Below are 20,064 nucleotides of genomic sequence, written 5' to 3'. Positions count from 1 at the left end.
ATAGGATCTTTCATTAAAACTACATCAAAATTAGACAAATTAGGTCATAGGAGACTTGAGTATGGGTCCAAAGAAGAAGCAAGTATCCAATAAACTGGGTACTGCTCCAAAGAACGCTAAAAGTAAGGTTGGTACAACGAATAATAGGAAAGCATCAAAGAAGTCTAGTGTATCGCCAGACACGAACAGAAAGAACAAAACAACAACAAATGATTCAGAAACGGACAATGAAAGCGATTTTTACTCAGGAAATCTGCAAAGTCAGCCGAGCCAATTGTTACTTGGGAGGAAAAACCGGTTAAATGATTTACTAGCATCATCACAAACATCACACACAAATAATGCAACCCAAAGCGGACCTAAAGGAAAGAAAGGAGGAAACCGGGCTACGGGAAAATTTGAAGAGGATGATGGCTTCATATATAAGAGGGACCAGGAAGATGATAAAAATAAAAAGCGAAAGCCGGTGAACTCGCTCATATCACAATTGAGGGAAGAAACAAATCAAATGACCAATGAAGACAATTTGCGTCACTTGGACTTGGAAGAGCCCTCCAAGAAGAAAACCAAAAGGGAAACGAAGTCGACGAAATCGACAAAAACAAACGGGAGTAAGACAAAAGTCAATACAAAGCCAAATGGTGTATCCAGAAGACAAGCGACGAAACGGAAGTCTAATTTTCATGATGATTCAAGCTTGCACTTATCATCGCCAATAAAATCGCCGAATTATGAAAATTTTTACGATGCATATTCATCTGACGTATACGAGGAACAGGTGTCGCATCTTAAGATGAACTTGGAGGACTCGGATACTGCCAGAACGAGAAACCAGAAGGCACCAAATGGTAAAAATAAAAGAAGAGCGTCATATCATAATAGAGGAAAGAGAGTGCTGTCTATAGGAAATGGATTTGTTGGAGTTCCTCATGAGGATGTACCTACAAGCGACTACTATAAGTTATTGGATACGTCTTTGCCTGAACCTCACAGGATGAAACAGTTATTAATATGGTCCTTCAAGAAGAAATTGGACCAGGAAGAAAAGCTGTCAAGAAGCAAGTCAAAATCTGAGACTACCGAAGACCAGACTATTATTAATATTGCCAAAGTCATCAAAGAAGAAGTATTACGAGATTTGATAGAGGGCCAAATTTCCATAAGTTGGTATAATCGTGACGACAACGAAGATGAAACGAACGATAACATGCTAACAAACAAAGAGGTTACATTGCCCAATCCCCTTAATATCACCAATGAAGAAAATATTGAAATCTTCACTAAAAAGTTGAAGTCGTTAAAGCAAGAAAGATCGCAATGGGAATCGTCGTTTAATAGATCAACAAGCCATATACCGAATCTTAAAATTGACGCAAACCAAAAGGAGGCTGATTTACAAGACTATTGTCAAATAAGAAGCGAAACTCAAGATAGCTCAGTAGATTTCAATTCCACTGTACTTAACAACTCCCTTGCAGAAAAAATTAACGATAACTATAATAACGTTAACGAAAACATTCCTCATGATGTGGAGACATCCACGGATAAGCTATACGATGCATCGTATCGCTTATCTCAAGCTCGTGAATTAATTGCAAAATTGCAGACTGACAAATTGAACGATAAAGTATCATCCCTAGTACAAAACTATATGACCAAGCATCTCCGTGAACCTCTGTCTCCTGGCACTTCATCGTGGCCAGTACCCAACAGAAGAATCACTACGAAGGAATTGCTCAGAGGTATTACAAGACTTGATGACCCTGGAGTCAGTCAAACTGATTAGATTATTCGCTCATGTTCGCAGCCGCATGAACTGCAACCTTCATGTTCCCATTCCCATTCATCATCAGTCCTAGTGGTTCATAATACGGCATGTTTATCGTGTACTTCTGTGACCCGTAGTTCTTGTACTGCGAATGCGGAGCAAATAAACTTTTCTATGCAACATTGTCTGTTAATTGCTATTTGAGTTCTCGGGGGTCATACCTCCCTCCTTCCACAAACAGTTCAACCCTATACCCTTTTGGCAATGGAAAAGCCATGCTTATTAAGAATTGTATATTATTTTCCTATTTGTAATATTACTTTATACCCTGTAATACTAAAACGTATTAAAAAGTTTATTAATACACATTTATCATTAAAAGTAGCAAGATCTTTCTTGTTCCCTATTCTCGTAACCATTTGAGATATGACCCCACAATCACTAATACTAAGGACTGTGTAATTGACTGATAAAAGGCACTTTTTATGCATTACATGTTATACACTAAGACAATAGCGTAATTTATTGTTCAGTGTTTTTCCGTTGGCCAAAATTGGAAGATTATCCATTAAGGACAATATTTTTTTGTTATGTTGAAAAGCGTATAAATATGGAGTACGATTCTATAGGTGAAAGGTTCAAGCATAGAACAATTTCGAAGATAGACTATTGCAATATTTTCATTCACAAGTTTTGCAAAAGACAAATTGTTATCAAGACTATGGTCGTTTTAAACTTTATCCTAATATTTGTGTTGTATCTGTATTATCACGGGATTACATATGCCTTGCCTTTTACGATAAAGGATATTGATATTGATGATTCGTTTAATGATTCGACTGTTTCATTCGAAACCATTGAAAACAACAAGAAGCAATTGGAATCGTTAATAAACAGTCGTGAAAATAAGGAAATCTTTTTACAATTACAAAACTCTGGCAGCGCATATTATGATCCAACTAGCAATACGGTGGGAACGGCTGAGTTTCCAACCTATAACCAATACCAGAGACAAGCGTATGTGTCAAATGGCTATATTGGTAGCCGTATTCCCAATTTGGGACAAGGATTTACATTTGACCAATTGAGTGATTCACCAGATGCTGTTGAAGACGACTTATCGAACGGCTGGCCGTTATTTAATGAACGTTTCTCGGGTAGTTTCATAGGTGGATTCTATGATATTCAAAAGAATACAACAGAAACTAATTTTCCCGAATTGATCGAAAAGGGTTATGAAAGCATATTATCGGCTGTTCCACAGTGGACTACGTTAACCTTATCTACAGTTAAAAATGGTAAAACTCTTTCGTTGGATCCATCGCTCTCGAGAGATTCACAAGGAGATATTTCCAATTATGCTCAGAACTTGTCGCTCAGTAATGGTATTGTGACAACAGAATTTACTTGGTTGGAGTCCATTCAAGTTCATTTTGAAGTGGTAGCACATAGATCCAATATAAATCTTGGTATCGTGAACTTGAGGATTGTAAACCTTGACAATTCTACAGTTGATTTGAAAGTTGAAGACAAGTTAGATTTCGCTTCTACACAAAGATGTCAATTGAGTGAGGTAGGTAGCGATGAAGAAGGTATTTTTATTCATTTCCAACCTAACGAAATAGATTATGTTAATGGAGCTATCTATTCGACGTTACAATATGATGAAATGTCCTCAAATGCTATAAGTAGAGGCTCAACAAATGATACATCAACCCAGAAATTAGATATTTCTGTCGAGCCTTCGAAATCGTTTAAAATTTCCAAGCTAGTGGGAATTGTTTCTTCAGATTTAGACCCTGAAAAATACAAATCGCATAATACTGTAAATGATTTTGCGAAAGAGGTTGCCACTAAACAAAAAGATTCTGTTTCGAAGCTCATCAAATCGCATAAGGTCGGGTGGGCTCGTACATTTGAATCATCTAACTCAATAACATTCTCTGGCGATCCGTTGTTAACGTTAGCATCAAGAGCGTCAATCTATCATTTAAACGCAAATACAAGGCCTGGAGCTCAAGGTGTCACTGCAGCTTTGCCAGTTGGGGGTTTATCTTCAGATTCATACGGTGGAATGGTCTTTTGGGACACAGACTTATGGATGCTAAATGGATTATTGCCATTCAATCCTGATCATGCTAAAAGTATTGTTAATTATAGGATTCATACTCACGAACAGGCAATAAAAAATGTTCCAAATAATGAAAGCGGTGCAGTATATTCTTGGACAAGTGGTAGGTTTGGAAATTGTACTTCAACTGGGCCATGCTTGGATTATGAGTATCATATTAACGTTGCTGTTGCCATGGCTGCGTGGGAAGTTTATTTGAGTGGAGCTGCGGATGATGATTATTTAGATTCTGTTGCATATCCGCTAATTAATGATGCGGCTACTTTCTTGGCTGATTATGTTAAGTATAATGAATCACTTGCTCAATATGTCTCTCATAATATGACCGATCCAGATGAATATGCTAACCATGTTGATAATGCTGCATACACAAATGCAGGGATATCGTTGCTTATGAAATGGGCAATTACAATTTCAAATCATTTAGGAAAACCTGTTCCCTCGAAGTACACTGATATTGCTGGAAGCATGCATATACCTACTTCAGATAATCATGATAATATTACTCTAGAATATACTGGGATGAATTCGTCCGTTGGAATTAAACAAGCAGACGTTATTATGATGACCTATCCACTAGGTAATGAATTAATATCTGATGATCAGGCATACACTAATATGGAATTCTATTCAATGAAACAAGTCAGTTATGGGCCTGCTATGACATTTCCGATTTTCTCCATTGTTGCTTCTAATTTGTCTCCTTCTGGCTGTGCTTCCCAATCATATTTACATAAAGCAGTTCAACCATTCTTAAGGGGCCCTTTTGCCCAATTCTCCGAACAAAATAATGATAATTTCTTAACCAATGGTGGAACTCACCCTGCGTTCCCATTTATGACGGCGCATGGTGGATTTTTGCAAGCAATATTGCAAGGCTTAACTGGATTAAGGTTTGATTTTGATCTTGATGACAGGAATAAATTATCAAGAATGTTAACTCTTGATCCAATTTCTTTACCTTGTTTAGGAAATGGAGTTCAATTTGACAGTATTAAGTATATGAACCAAAGTATATCATTAGCCATAAATGAGACCTCATTTATTATCAAGCACAATGGTCCAATAGCAGGTGGCGACAGCGATTCGATTAGAATCTCCCTTGCAAAAAGAAACCCGAAAAGTGGTGTTTATACTTTGGACAAAGGTGAAGAATTAGTATTCCCACTTTTTGTACCAACGGCAGGATCTCAATTGAGTGTATCCGAATGCGCTTCAGCAAAATTCATCAATATTACTGAAAGTGCCTACGGTGACGCTACTGTCCTGGTTAATGATGGTGATAATACTACGCATTGGCAACTGAAATATAATGATACAACTGCAAAGATTCTAGTAGATCTCAAGCAATCAAGGAATTTAACCAGTGGCGCGATAAACTGGGGAGACAGGCCGCCAAAGAGTTGGTCTTTGCTGGCTTTTGGTTCGGAAGAACAATCTAAGATAAATGATTTAAATGATGTCATTGATTTCCTCAGTAAAGTTAATTTTGGTAATGATTTATATAAGAAGTATCAATTCATAGATGCCGGTACAATCTATGACCAGGACGATGTTTTTACGACTATAGTTTCGGAAGAGGTTGATATATCTGCTCCATTTGATCCAAAGGATTATGCCGAGGTTAAAATTCCACTGAGACATAACACAACGTCCTTCAATATAGAGCAAGGTTTAGGTGCTAGATTTTTGCTAATAGAAGTAACTGATATTCATGATACAGAACCTATTGATGATGAGACTGGAGGCGCCAAACTCTATGAAGTTGAGTTTTTTGAGTGAATATATTTCAAAATAAAATATACTTGTTTAAAATTCATTTTTAATACAAAAAATAAACAGAAACAGAAATAGAAAATAAAGATATATAGATATTCTATGTAATTTTTGTCTTTCCAAGTATTTGAATGTTTTACATCTATAATGCTTCGGACATTTGAATAAGACGCTTAACACCTGTATGCCAATTACCAGTCTCTTCACTATGATTAGTGGCGATTTGAATGTTCAACGCATTAGCAGTTGGAAAGTCTCTTGCTTCTAACGCAGTACAAACTTCTTTTAATGAGGCAATCGATTCATCTGATAATAAATCACTATTATTCAAGTGATCGAATAATAAATTAATTCTTTTGTCCATATCAACACCATGTTTAGCATATCTTTCCGGAATCTTAGGTTTAATATCATCAAGAATACTACTTAATGAATTAAAAATTGGTAACGATTGTTCTGGAATATGCGACCTATCACCAGGTGGATATTTTGGAGGTTCTTGGTCAACGGTCGTGGCCATAGGAGGGGCATTAGCCGCTGGTGGTTGTTGACTAATTCCTGGCGGTGGTGGAAGTGAAGACGTTGAGCTAGCCACTGGGGGAGGAGGTGCAACAACTCCACCCATTCTTGGAGCTGGAATTCCAGCAGCATGAGGTTTAGGAGAAACAGCTGAACCTGGTGGAGGTGCGTATGGATTCTTTGGTGGAGCAGCCGTCGTAGCCCTTCCTAATGAAGGTGATGCAATATTAGGTGTTGGAATAGTTGGTTGAAGAATGCCTGGTTGACCGTAACTTGGTGGAGGTGCGTATGGATTCTTAGGTAATGATGGTGATGCAGCTTGCATTGCTGGAGCATAAGGATTCTTAGGCGGTGGAATTGGCGCAGATGTAACTGTAGGTGGAGCTTCATTTACCCCAGGCGTAGAAGGAGCAGTAGAAACGCCTGGTGGTGGAGCATAACGCGAGCTCATTTGTGCCTGGCTCTGACGAGGAGAATTAGCATTGGATGTGCTTATTGATGTTTTCGATTGGTTACGACTTACTCCCTTTGGAGGAGGTGGGGCAAGTGGTGGAGCAACTGAAGTTCGTTTTGGAGCACTAGTAGCCAATTGTGGACTAGACGGAACTGGAGATGGAGATACAGCGGAAGCTGCGGCACGGCGAGGGGCAGCTTTAGGTTTAAAAGTATCAGGTAAATCATTCCATCCCTCAGTTTGATTCTTAAACGAAGCCTTTGGCGGACCTGGTGGTGGTGGTGAAAGTGGGTTTGTTGCATGCGTTGCTGATGGGGTTGCTGGTTTGTATGGATTACTGAATGAATTTGATGGATGCGCTGGCATGTACGGATTAGTTGAGGCAGTTTTCACGTACGGATTAGCAGCAGGAGCAGCCAGGATATGTGGTTGGTTAATTGGCGGTTGAGTATGCCCTTGTGGTAAACGCATAGAAGCTGGATTGATAGGAGGAACAACATTGCTTGGTGTGCTTTGGAAACCACCAAGCCCAGTTGAAGGTGCAAAATTTGTTGGTTTACCGTAAGCATTCCCAGCATTGATAGCGGTGGGTCTTTGGGAGGCAGTCCTTGAATGTACAGTACCTTGCTTAATGGTTGTAGTACCTGATGCTTTTAAAATGCGGTCTCTCTCAGATTTCAAGCCTGCAAAATCACTAGGTAACAACTCCAAGAACTTTTCTGCCAAATCAAATTGACCATATCCAGCAACTAAATTAGCATATTCCAAAATAGCTTTACAAATAGGTTCAATTGATGGGCCCTCAAATTCACCAGAAATATTAGAAATTGATCTGTAGGTAGTGATTTTTTCAACAAAATTAGATAAAGCTTCATATCTAGCGTCCGATGGTGTTGAAATCTTCGTATCCTTAGACTGCAATAATTCTTCCTCGAGTTCTGGTAATTCTCTGAGCCATATAGAAGCAATCTTTCCCAAAGCATTACCTGATAAGTAACATAAGATAGCATTGTTTCTCTTTTCATCAGAAGTTCCTTTAGAGTCAATTATACGGTCACCTAATTCAGTCATCTTACTGTTATATTCGTTAACGTCAGTACAGAATGAAGAAATACTCATAGCAATCTCTTTCCAATTTGCAACGTCAGCATGACACACTAAATCGGTAACGTTATTAGAGGATGCACTGTAAAGTACTCTTGCAAGTTCATTATCATTCTTCTTAAAAAATGAATTCCTAACCTTTTCCTTAATTGCATCGGAACTATCCAAAGCTAAAATCAATGCTTCCACTAATTTGTCTTGTTCTAAACATGATGACACAGCTTCATCAATATTTTTATTCAAGATCAATTTAATCAACTTTTTATCACCTTCAGATTGCTTTGAATCAAAAATTTTAAAATCTCCTTGAGGAATGTAAGAAACCGTATTTGATGTACCATTTCCACTGTTAGAACCCAATTTATCGAAAAACGAGTCCTCAGTAGAGGAAATGGCTTCATTTGCGCCTTCATCTTTTTGTTCAGACTTTTCTCCATCAACTTTCGGTTGTTCGCTTCCGTTTACTTCCTCATCAAATAACTTGTCTTTACCAGTATCATGGAGCTTTTTCAATAATTCCCAATCAGATTGATCGATCTTGTTAACGAACTTTCCTTCTAATTTGGAATCAATAATAGAATTGAAATCATTAGACTTGAAAGCATCAGTCAATCTATTAGAAGAGCCTTGGAAACCTGTATTGGTAACAAATTTTTCAATACTGACTATGGACTTACCATTCGAGTCTTTCTTTACAGAAACTAACTTTGAACCAAACCCAAATGATACGGATGATGGAACCTTCAACCAGTTTGGAGCCTGTTTCACGTCGAAGACTGGCTGTTGAGTTTCAGTGGTAGAAATCTCATTCCAAAATTCATTATCATCATTTGATGCAACTTTTGTCGATACGGGTGGGGATGTATCTTGTAATGATTGAATAATAATCTTACCATCAAATGAAGAAGTAGCGAAAATTTCAGGAGCTGCTGGTGCGAACTTAGTATGGAAAGCCCAATTAGCGGTGGTTGGATATTCACCTAATTTTTCACCTTTAATAGGATTCCATAACATGGTTGAATTATCTTTACCACTAGAAATCAAAAGTTCTGGGTCATGTTTACACCAGTCTAACGACAAAACGCCCTTTTTATGGCCTTCCATAATCTTTTCAGGAGCATTTGCATTACGCAAGTCCCAGGTTAATATTAATGGGCATCCATCATTGTCACTTGCAGTGATTAATTTTGTTGATTGAGTTGGATGCCATGCAACACACGAAAAGTTAGCTCTTCCAGAAGGACCATTGTAAGATAAATGTAAGACCTCTCTTTTGGACTTCAAGTCCCAAATAGAAGTATAGCCACCATTACCAGCACTTGCAAAAATGTGGCTAACCGAATTGTTCCATGCAACACTGGTGACTTCATCCATAGGAGTCATGGCTTGACCAGGAACAGATGGCTCGGTGAATTTCTTCGTATCCCAGATAAAAATCTCTCCATTTGATCCACCGGTAACCAACACATGATCCTGATTTGGATTGAACAGTAACGTTTTGACTGGCCCGCTATGTTTCGTGCCCTTGTGCACCGATGCCTTGTTTAAATCTTTGGACTTGATCAACACTTCTGCGTCCCAGAATTCCACCACGCCGTTCTCGAAAGCACCCGCAAGAAGTCCCTTGGGTCTACCTTCAAATGGCTTGGACCATGCTAACGCATAAAACCGGTTATCCACCGACGCCGAAAACACTGGCTTGCCTCCATTAGTTGGCGAAAATATGTCCCACAAATCAAGCGTAGATGTCGAGTCAAAATTCACATCTACCGCTCCCGCAACCGTCCCCGTTGCTAGTAACGGCAAGCAATCCTGACTCCAAGCAAATGTTGAAGTACGTGATATTTCGTCGATCTTAACCATTCTAATAATCAATTATAACTATACCGTCTAATTTAGCAACTGTATTATGCTTTTTAATTATTGAAATGTGTTTAAGTTGTCCTTCACTTTGAAAACTCTTTCACAATCCTTGTATTAACACTTTAATTCTTGTATAAGAACTTCTAGTTTTTTAAAGATATACAAAATTTTCAACGACAATTAATTATTAGGATAACAATTGGTTAACTAACTTCGATTGATTATTACTTATAATCTATTGAATCTGTGTCTTATTCTAGATCTAAACAACGCTAATTCTGCCAACGCACCAATTCATTGATCCATTTTCTGCGTTGAAAAAAAACATGGTCACATGATCGTTCCAATCCACCACCACAGGAACAATGAAGGGTGTAATAAGAGGTATTGAAGAGTGTATGTAAGGTTGGGTGTATTAGGGAGCAGGTATGTGTAAGGTTGAGTGGATTAAAGAGAAAGTATGTGTATAGGTATGTGTAGAAGGTATGTATGTGTAGATTTTGCGGGCTCTTTGTTGCTTGGAGGTGATTTGGGCATACTAGAATGGTAAGTGGGTTCAAGTGGAATAGAAGATACTAGGATGGTGAATATGGTGAATAGAGAATGCCTGGAATGGTGAATACATAGGATTTGAATGATATCCAGTAAATGCCTTTGATATCTTGTGGAGAGCTCGTCTGGGTTAAAATTATCTACGGGAATACGTTGTAGTGGACGTTCACGAGCTGAACACTTAGATATCACGACACAATATTGTAGTCGAAAGTAGATTTCTGCTCCAACGGACCATGTACCAGTTGGCCAAAATTATGGTTCTTGGGACAAATTAAGGTGGATCGTGGTAAGCTGCAAAACAGCACCATTAGACTTCAAGCATTACAGAAACCTAGCAAAACCATTCCACAAGCCAAAGAAGGCTTAATTAATCACTTTGACTTAGTTTCTGTAGGTTCACGACTAGAGAAGACGCTGCAAGATAATTGTACAAGTCGTTTCGGACAGTGACTACCATTTAAAAATATATTTACTTCTAAACTCTCTGGAAAAAGGCAAACTCTTTGTCCAATCAACACCACCCCGTCCTAATCACCATTAGACTCAATAAGGAAGCTCAATTGGACAAAATAGTAGCTGTTTCCCTGAGTATAACAAGATATTCCAAGATAACCTGTAAACCACTTGCATCGGTTTTACAGATTAGCACGAGACTTAAATATTGAATTTGTTGTGGATTTGGCATATTTCCATAAGAGCTAAAGAGACATGATATGCTGGAGCAGCATATAGATAATGAACAGGAGCAAAAGGTAATGGAGTTTGATATTCCATTACCATTGAATGAGATACGACCATCGGCAAATCTCATGAAACGACATAATAAAATTGGTATTCTACTCGGACTACCAGAGGATGATATTCAATTACAACATCTTTTCAGCACGGTGGCAACGATTTGTGATCCATTTACACAACCAGAAGAAAACGAAAACTCGATCCTAAGCTTAGATTGTTTATCAGACGTTCTTATTGCATTATCATATACATATTTCAAAAACCACGCAATCGATGAGGAAGATGAAAGCTTGCGGAATCCAGACATACACTCCGTGAAATTTGCCCTCTCAGCGCAGTTCTTTACGCTTTTAAGATATATTCAGGCATTATTAAACGCTGACGATGAAATCAAACTAAGATACGTTAAGAATTCCGAAGACGTCTGGTTTAAAAATTTGCCAATATGGACCCCGAAAGAAGACATACTATGCGATGAGTTTGCTCTAAAGCTTTGTTATTCCATATCTTGTGTCCTCTTGTTTGCTATATCTAAGTTGTTTAAGCCGGAAAATGGTGATCAAGAATACAATTTAGCATTGAATCCATACTTGCAATATTTCATTAAGCTCTGGAAGTGCCATACGAATATCATATTATTGGGTTTAGAAATTGATCGCCGATTGGAACTCGAGCAGGCCCAATGTCCGTATATGATTACTCGGACATTGAAAGGCTCCAGTTCTATAAGATATGTGTTGGCATGGACTTTAAACCAGAATCCTTCACTGTTAGCATTTTATGGGTTTGATGATGCCAGTTCCGATGCAAGTAAAGGTTATTTCGGTGGCATCTACGATACAAAGTACCAAAGCTTGCTTAATTTTACTCAACCAATGTCTCGTAAGAAAATAAATGGGGGTGCGCTACTGATAGACATGAGATTGGTTGTTATTGCATTATTAATCATTAATTCAGGTACTTCTTTCACCTCTAGTCAAGAAAAAACTAATGATCTTGCGATCGTGGCGTCCGAAAGAATTAAAAATCAAGCGACTCCAATTGCGGAATTGGGCGATTTGCTTATTGATTTAGAGTACGACGATCAATTCGACGAGGATATACGATATATTTTCGACTGCGAATATGATGATTTAGAGGAGGAATGGCTGGATGTGGTCGAAGAAGAGGAAATTGCAAAGCTTCGTAATAAGGAAAATGCCTCGAAGACGAAAGAACCAAACGGAAAGGAGAGAAAAATGTCCAATGCAGTTCGAACTAAAGATGACATAGAATTCGATGAATATGGGAATGATTGGCGTGATTTACCTCGCGGAAATAATGCATATTTCCAAGACTGGTTCATTGATATTGCCAATACCTTTGACAACCTGTTAGAAGTGCAAAAAGGTAATTCGGATGATATTCTTTACTGTTGGAGTGAACTTAAAGAAAGTTTTGATTTTCTTATTACCACTAGCATAGAAGGTGACAATGAGGCTGAAGAAAAATTCGGACAAGTTGTTATCAACACTGTTTCTAAGGCCATTAAAGATGAATCTGAGGATAAGCCTAACGATCATGCCCAACCCAGCACTCCCGATATTATCTATCAGTATTTCTGTGAGCTGGCATCGGAAGAAGCTATTCAAAATACACAGAACAATAATAAACTAATAGTTCCGATTTTTAATATTACCAAATTCGAATTACTTTTGCATAATAATAGTAAGTTAGCAAGATGTCTTATGGATGAAATGCTCATGTGTAAAGGATATCGTCGAGTATTGATTTGGTTCATTACACATGATATCAATTTATCTACATTATTGATCGATTACATTTTTGAATTATTAGCGGGTTTACGAGGAAACGATGAGAAACAGAAACCTTATAAGCATACTAGAAAAGGAGAAAGGGTCGAATTAAGTGTAGTTGAACAACTGATGCTTCTCCATGAGTTTTTAACCAACAGCGGAATATACTTATCTGCCACAGACGGTATTGAAATTGATAATGGTTACAAGGTAGTGTTATCCGAATCTATTGCAAAGAAATATATGACTCTCATTTGTCTTATGATAAATCAATTAATCAATATTGGAATAATAAATCTCGACAGAAATTCGGCCAGTGACAAGTCAGAAGGCGAAGAAGATATCCATGATTATTCAACTGATCTTCAAGTCCTTTTAATACAATGGATAGGTAAACTACCAGAAGCTCGTGAGCTTTTCTTTAAGATCAAAAAGGCAAACTATAATGGCGATGAGACTACTATAGAAAAATCGTTTGCCGAAGTTCCTACAGTATCTACTAATGAGACTGATAACAAACAAGATGTCACCGACCTAATCACACGCTACTCGCAAATGACCGGTGCGCAAATTACTGAAGACTTGGAGAAGAACCTGTCGCGTATAGCGATTTTGGTTGTATTAATAGGCCGGTTAGAGAAGCATGTCAAGACTATCATAGCCACTGAATTGAATGAAGTCAATCTTATAGGCGAAGACATGATTTCTACTGATCTCAACCAAATGTCTAGTGACTTCAACCTTTTCCTACAAAATTTTAACACTTTCTGCAAAATAGACTTTTTCGCTGAAGAGCTATTTGGTATCTTCGAAAACCTTGCGACCACAGGACACTTTATTGAGAAAATTCCTATGCTAACAGAAGAGTTTGATTCTGAATTTAATGACCTGTTTCTCAATGGCGAAGGTAAGTTCAACGACAAAAAAGAAGACGACAACGAAAGCAAATCATCAAAGAAGAAAAACAAGAAAAAGAAGAAGAAGAAGAAGCAGGTAAAAGAGTATTTCTGGTAAGGATAATAATATATAGAAATATACTAGTATCGATATATGTTGAGTGTAGGCCATAGGAATGTAGTATGCTCTCCGTCTTGAATCAGGGTCAATATGACAATGACTCTGGAAAAGGCCAGGTCTTACACAAAAGTCTAAAAGGGGAACGCTAACTACTACTTATATCTTCATTATCACCGAATAACTGGAAAACTATAATTTCTTTCAATATGTTCGCTAACAAATTACGTTCTAATATCACTAAATCAATCAATATGTCTTCCAAGAGATTATCTTCTTCAATTGTTCCAGTAAGTAGTGAAGCAAACATCTGATCCGGAAATCAAATACTAACTTTTCAGGTTAAAACTGCCAATGCCCCACCACCTGCAGCCTCTTACTCACAGGCTATTAAGGTCAATGGTATGTATTTCATAGTATTAAAGGACGACATTGCAATTTGGAGTTGATTATGTACCCCCTGATAACCAAAACGCATATATACTAACAATCGCAGGCTTCATCTACGTTTCTGGACAGATTCCATACACCCCAGATAACAAGCCATTATCGGAAAATCCATCTATTCCAGAACAAGCTGAACAAGTTATTCAAAATGTTTCTAACATCTTGGAAGCATCCAACTCTTCGTTGAAGCACATTGTCAAGGCTAACATTTTCTTGACAGACATGCCAACTCAATTCCCCCAATTCAACCTGGTTTACGGTAAGTACTTCTCCGAACACAAGCCTGCTAGATCATGTGTTGCCGTCAAGGCTTTACCTTTAGGTGTTGACTTAGAAATGGAAGTTATTGCCATTGAGAAGGAAGATCCAAAGTTGTAATCCGGCTCACATTGAATCTGTAAACTCCCGCAATATTTAGCTTGAATATACAATATTCTATTGAATTGTATCTGCTATACTCTACCTGTAGAAATTTTTATACCCATACGTTACTTGTAGTTCCTACATGGCTATATGGGCTTCTCGTGGATACACCTCAACATCTTAGCAAATATACTCATAAATAAATTATAATATCGTACCTATTATAGCCCCACGAATCCCCCATTCGTTCAATATCTAATCGCTTATCTCCTTAATTGTCTGAAATCTACGATTCTTGTTACCAGTGCATTACTCGGAATACAAACTAATCTCCTAAAGACTATTCAAATCAACTCCTATAATATCCCCAACCCCAGCCATGCCATTATAATACTCCTACAGTGTAGATCCAGCATTTATAACTCATATACTACCCCTTTGTGACCCAGCTTGAATACTGGTTCTATACACCCATATGGCATATCCATAGTTACCCACTATCAGGAACGGACAATTGCAGCCATATAGGTGTAAAGCCCTATATAAAACTATTTCACGTGCTGAAACTCTCGATAATAGCGACATTGTCGGAATTATGTCTCGCGCTTAAATCTTAACTATGGACCTCACCAAACCTACGATGAGCTCCGGTTAGCTATGTCGCGGTCTTTTGTGTAACAAAAACCCAGTTCGTCCCATAGTGAAGGATTTGTAATTGGACACGACTGCGAAATTCGGTGAAAATTCTCATACTCTCGGTGGAAAATTTTGATACTACATACCTAATACTTGAAGAGAAAGTTTACTTACAGTTCCTGTGGAATTATAGCATAGAAATCGACTTCAAAATGGCTCAACGTGTTACTTACAGAAGAAGAAATCCATGTATGTTTATATCTAAGTATGACCAGGACTATTGAACTATAAGAATGAAAGAGAAGAGCAAAGGACGGTGATACGGTCCAATGAGAAATTTATGACAAAATGTAATGTAGAGCTCCGTGAAAAGAGGATATGGTTCTAATGTGGTTGAAAAGTAAAAGAGATGTGTATAACGAAGAATGGGATAAGAAGTATTGGATTAGACGAGAAATATGGGAAGTGAAAAATTAAGGAATGGAAATGAAAAACAAGATGATATAGAGGGTATTCATGAGAAACTTCGTTAACCAATGCTCTGAGGAGATGGTATCCTGTAATACTCCTTAGGTTTACATATAGTTCAGTTGAATGGTCAATAAATTGATATTTTTTTGAAATTATACTAACAGAATATAGACAATACCAAATCTAACAAGATTAAGGTTGTTAAGACCCCAGGTGGTAAATTAGTTGCCCAACACGTCAAGAAGCTCGCTTCTAGACCAAAGTGTGGTGACTGTGGTGATGCTTTACAAGGTATCTCTACTTTAAGACCAAGAGAATACGCTCAAGTTTCTAAGACCCACAAGACCGTCCAAAGAGCCTACGGTGGTTCTAGATGTGCTAACTGTGTCAAGGAAAGAATTGTCAGAGCTTTCTTGATCGAAGAACAAAAGATCGTTAAGAGAGTGTTGAAAGAACAACAAGATAAGGAACAAAAGTCCGCCAAGAAGACCGGTAAGAAATAAGTTAACTTAAAGATTGAAGCTTTGTAATATCTAGTTTTTGGTTTTTAATGGTATCTTCTATGTAAATTTCTTTGTCGTTTTTAATACACATTTATACGTTTATTTTTTCCCTGTAGATTTTGTATGCATGTATCGCTTGAAAGTATTTCATTACGGTAGATCTGGGATGGATTTGGTCTATGAACAGTTTGACTCAGGAATGGTGACAAATTGTTACAGATCCGTCACCGCTACTCCTACATCATGTGAATATCTCAGTATTCAATTCAAAATTCGAAAGACGGAAATTCCAATGGATGGTAAAATATCATTGAGAATAACCTCATATTAACAATGTTTATAAAACAATGAATAAATAAATCTAGATCCCGATAGCAAATAAACTGGATCAGTCCTATATTATAACATAAATCGTCCGAATTAGGCATAATGATGATAACCAGACGGAACCGTTGTCCCGCGCACCTCCAAACCAAAAGCTAATTTTATTGTAGCTTTGTTTGATCTATTATCCAAAATACGAAATTATAAGGGCGTCATGATGATTATCATGAGTGATCAGTTCATTTACGCCAATATAAAAATATTTACCTGAATAAGGTAATCCCTAATTTAGCGGATATCCCTATTTTTGAATGATTGCAAAATACAGTGTACTGAGGCTCTTATCTAAAATTCCTTGTTTAGATGACCTAGTCCCTGCTTGGATGGTTCATTCAAGATTTATATAAGAAGAGTTCTGAGTCATATTCTAAGTAGGCACTATTTTTATTCTTGAAAGTATATATATTTATAAAATCAAAAATAATCATTATTCGCAATTATTTACATACTGGAGCCTAAAAGATGGATTCAACTAGGTTAATAAGTTTGCTTGAGAACACCTTTATTCCGCCAACTAAAACTAAAACAGAAGCCAAGATCCCTAACTATCACCCATGTCTAATAGTTCAAGATTCTCAAACTGATGTTAATAAGCTAAAACCCTGTGGGTGCTACGATAATTTTTGCATTAAAAATGCGTCTGCATGGATTCCTAAATCAAGAAACTAGAACGTCTTGTCGTCAAATAATAACCAAGGCACTATCACCAGTAATGCAGTCTATCGTTTGGAATTCTTGGAGACTATGACAAGCCACGGTAATATCATTACATCAGTAATACTTAGTCTGTCATGTTTAATACTAAATGGGTATACACGAATACCTAGTTTTATTCTTGATAAGTACAGAAATTAATAACAATAATAATAATAATAAATACATGATTGAATTAAATATGGAATAAATAAGTTGTTTCATTTGTATGTAACCAATTAAGGCCATTAACAGAAAGGTATAGTGTTCCGTATTTGCCTTCTTTTAGTCGTAAGAAAGTGACTTATTCATCCATCTGATTAGGACTTTGTGAACCGATGACAAGTTCGTTAGTGACTTGTTCTCGCTTCCAAAATCTTAGTAGTAAGTCGCCATAATTTTGCAAATCCTCTACCGAAATCATTAATTTAAAATCTAACAACAATAAGAATTGCAACTCAAGATAGTTTAGCTCTTCTAATGGTAAACCTCCTACCTTTGCGTATCTTAAATTCTTATAGAATATGTCGGAGAAAAATTTTGATGAAACTGTGATACCAGATATAATTAGCCTATGGATGTTATATGAATCCATGACGAATAGCTGTTCTGATTCAGGCTCTTGGTCTTGCTCATCATCATTACTTTTGAATTGTTTGAGATTATTTGCCTTCTTGGCAATCCGATCAAAGTACACCAATAATGATAGAAATACTTCATTTGTCACTGGACAATATTTCAATACTCTTGCCAAATAGGCATGTAATGATATACCAGGAACATTTGTACCATGAAATGCTAATACGTTGGCTAAATACTTATTCTTCATTTCATCATCATCATCCTCTTCGTCGTTGTCATCCTCCTCGTCATTACTTAAATCATCAGGATCGATATGAGAATCAACTGAAGCATGCTTTTGTTTTAATTTTTCCAACTTTTTCTTCTTCTTTTCCTCTTTCAATTTCTGACGAACTGCAATTGTATTATCGAAATGGTTAGGGTGCAATTTATCATTAGCTTCAATTATCTTAGTCAACAAACATGACAACATTAGTATTAAGTCATTAACGGGATAGTCAACTATATTTAAATGTTCATTATCGTCTTCTTCAGATGAATCATTTGTCAAGTTTTCTAAAAATTCCTTGTATGTCATGTAATGATCAGGCTCCTGAAAAAAATGTGGAAACTGATTATTGTAGGCATTTAATTGCAGTTGTTGAGATAGAAATTCCTGATTTTGCACCGAAGCTGTACTTGTATTAGTGGGCATTGGCTGTGGTGGAATTGAAGCGTATGTGTTCGTTTGCAGTTGAGGTTGGTATTGAAAGGATTTCGAACCTTCAAACCCATAATTGGAATTTGTGAACGAGCCCGGTTGCGGCATTCTAGTGCTATTAATTGAACTGGATCTGAGCGACTGGTTTGCGGTGTTTACTGATTCAATTGAAATATTTGTAGTTGGTTGCCCCGTTGAGGTGAGTCCAGCAGGTCTGAGACTTGCAGCAGCAGAAATATTCTGGGGTTGTGTCTGGACACCATATGTGTTTCCGCTCGATGCCATCGGCGTGTATGAATTAGTCGACGAATACGAGGTGCTGACAGTCGTGGGTGTGTTATGGCCCGAAGGTATATAATTCATCGAGTCATTATTAGGTGGTATATATTGCGGATTGGAACTGTTACGGTATATGAAACTCGGTTGATTTGGATACGAGAAGTTTGTGAAATGATTATTGGGGTTAGTGTAACTGTTGGCATAGTCAATTGACTGGGAAAACCTCAGGTCGTTATTTCCCCGATCATCGCCTTCCGTAGGTATGAATTTATTGAATGACGATGCATGCGATGCGTTATAGCTCGAAGAACGGTTACCGTCACCTTGTTGCAGCTGCAAAACTCCCGTCGATAAGTCTTTCTGGATCAGTGGTTTCCCGACCTGCAGCTGTGATGAAGATAATAAGTTTCTGGTCAAATTCGAAACGCTGCCCTTCGGCTGCGTGGAACTGCCAGCTTCGGGATTATTGTACTGGGAACTCATCAATATATACCAATAATTAATTGTTCGTGTTTGTCTTTTGGTTTGTGTATATTATCAATTGCTTTACTGAGTGTTCTGTTTTTTTTTCATTCAATATACTTCTGCTATCGTCGTTAGTGATATTCTTCAAATTCTGCCGACAAGGGTATTACGTACGAGCATAAATCTTTCAAACGGCTTCTATGGACATAAACTGATTTTTCTCTTAGTACATAGACACTTCCACTGTATTTTCCTTTTGGTGTTGTGCTATTATAATTTCGCTATAACCCAAGCAATCTCTAATTGATCTTCTTTCGAGTTAATAAAGCTCTCTAAGCATTGTTTATTAGGCTTGATCGAAGGCCCACTGATTTCCTATAATTTCCGAAAATTACACAAAACCACAAAATGAGCAAATGTGGTCCAACACTACTACAACGTTTTTACCCGTGTATTTAGTAAGATGAGTTGGTCCGGCCATAAGCACTTATTATTGGTTAAAGAGTCGCTGATACGTTAAGATATGTCTACTGCTTCAAAAATCACCTTTGGTTCTGCATGCCTTCTCGCTGGTGGAACTTTTTTGGGTATTAACTACCTCCAGAGAAGCGAAAGAGCGTCACTTAGACAAGGCCCAATCAAAGATGCGGAAAGAGTGGCCGCTAAGGAGTTAAGCAAGAAGCAGAAAGTCAATGATATGGAACACAAAGAACAAATGATGCTTAAGGAGAAGTTTGCCAGTGTTCAGCCGTTAAACAACGAAGTTATACGGGCAGACGAAGAACAAAAGTAGAGAAGATGGGTACGAATGTACATAGAGTGG

At 37.5% G+C, this 20,064-nt stretch overlaps 10 protein-coding genes across 10 annotated transcripts; 8 read left to right on the top strand and 2 right to left on the bottom strand. All coding sequences in view use genetic code 12, as the record gives it.

The window, feature by feature from the left end:
• Window positions 1-61: 61 nt before the first annotated feature.
• DEHA2D14520g (DEHA2D14520p) lies at window positions 62-1,786 on the top strand (the record flags this gene model as incomplete). The annotated part of the gene is made up of 1 exon (XM_459110.1): window positions 62-1,786. One exon carries the CDS (start codon window positions 62-64, stop codon window positions 1,784-1,786), a length of 1,725 nt encoding a protein of 574 aa, XP_459110.2.
• Window positions 1,787-2,378: 592 nt separating this feature from the next.
• DEHA2D14498g (DEHA2D14498p) lies at window positions 2,379-5,681 on the top strand (the record flags this gene model as incomplete). The annotated part of the gene is made up of 1 exon (XM_459109.1): window positions 2,379-5,681. The coding sequence occupies one exon, from the start codon at window positions 2,379-2,381 to the stop codon at window positions 5,679-5,681; it is 3,303 nt and encodes a 1,100-aa protein (XP_459109.2).
• A 136-nt stretch (window positions 5,682-5,817) lies between these two features.
• DEHA2D14476g (DEHA2D14476p) lies at window positions 5,818-9,615 on the bottom strand (the record flags this gene model as incomplete). The annotated part of the gene is made up of 1 exon (XM_459108.1): window positions 5,818-9,615. One exon carries the CDS (start codon window positions 9,613-9,615, stop codon window positions 5,818-5,820), a length of 3,798 nt encoding a protein of 1,265 aa, XP_459108.2.
• Window positions 9,616-10,925: 1,310 nt separating this feature from the next.
• Window positions 10,926-13,718, top strand: DEHA2D14454g (DEHA2D14454p; the record flags this gene model as incomplete). The annotated part of the gene is made up of 1 exon (XM_459107.1): window positions 10,926-13,718. The coding sequence occupies one exon, from the start codon at window positions 10,926-10,928 to the stop codon at window positions 13,716-13,718; it is 2,793 nt and encodes a 930-aa protein (XP_459107.2).
• Window positions 13,719-13,927: 209 nt separating this feature from the next.
• DEHA2D14432g (DEHA2D14432p) lies at window positions 13,928-14,543 on the top strand (the record flags this gene model as incomplete). The annotated part of the gene is made up of 3 exons (XM_002770266.1): window positions 13,928-14,008; window positions 14,060-14,120; window positions 14,215-14,543. 3 exons carry the CDS (start codon window positions 13,928-13,930, stop codon window positions 14,541-14,543), a joined length of 471 nt encoding a protein of 156 aa, XP_002770312.1.
• Window positions 14,544-15,376: 833 nt separating this feature from the next.
• Window positions 15,377-16,138, top strand: DEHA2D14410g (60S ribosomal protein L34; the record flags this gene model as incomplete). The annotated part of the gene is made up of 2 exons (XM_459104.1): window positions 15,377-15,413; window positions 15,807-16,138. The coding sequence occupies 2 exons, from the start codon at window positions 15,377-15,379 to the stop codon at window positions 16,136-16,138; spliced, it is 369 nt and encodes a 122-aa protein (XP_459104.1).
• Window positions 16,139-16,984: 846 nt separating this feature from the next.
• DEHA2D14388g (DEHA2D14388p) lies at window positions 16,985-17,191 on the top strand (the record flags this gene model as incomplete). The annotated part of the gene is made up of 1 exon (XM_459103.1): window positions 16,985-17,191. The coding sequence occupies one exon, from the start codon at window positions 16,985-16,987 to the stop codon at window positions 17,189-17,191; it is 207 nt and encodes a 68-aa protein (XP_459103.1).
• Window positions 17,192-17,266: 75 nt separating this feature from the next.
• On the top strand, window positions 17,267-17,377 carry DEHA2D14366g (DEHA2D14366p; the record flags this gene model as incomplete). Its single annotated transcript, XM_002770265.1, has 1 exon — window positions 17,267-17,377. One exon carries the CDS (start codon window positions 17,267-17,269, stop codon window positions 17,375-17,377), a length of 111 nt encoding a protein of 36 aa, XP_002770311.1.
• Window positions 17,378-17,519: 142 nt separating this feature from the next.
• On the bottom strand, window positions 17,520-19,259 carry DEHA2D14344g (DEHA2D14344p; the record flags this gene model as incomplete). Its single annotated transcript, XM_459102.1, has 1 exon — window positions 17,520-19,259. One exon carries the CDS (start codon window positions 19,257-19,259, stop codon window positions 17,520-17,522), a length of 1,740 nt encoding a protein of 579 aa, XP_459102.2.
• Window positions 19,260-19,764: 505 nt separating this feature from the next.
• On the top strand, window positions 19,765-20,034 carry DEHA2D14322g (DEHA2D14322p; the record flags this gene model as incomplete). The annotated part of the gene is made up of 1 exon (XM_459101.1): window positions 19,765-20,034. One exon carries the CDS (start codon window positions 19,765-19,767, stop codon window positions 20,032-20,034), a length of 270 nt encoding a protein of 89 aa, XP_459101.1.
• Between the last annotated feature and the right edge of the window lie 30 nt (window positions 20,035-20,064).

Source organism: Debaryomyces hansenii (assembly GCF_000006445.2).
Source record: "Debaryomyces hansenii CBS767 chromosome A complete sequence".
Lineage (NCBI taxonomy): Eukaryota > Fungi > Ascomycota > Pichiomycetes > Serinales > Debaryomycetaceae > Debaryomyces > Debaryomyces hansenii.
Note: the sequence above shows the minus strand (reverse complement) of the source record. Positions and strands in the feature narration are given on the sequence as shown.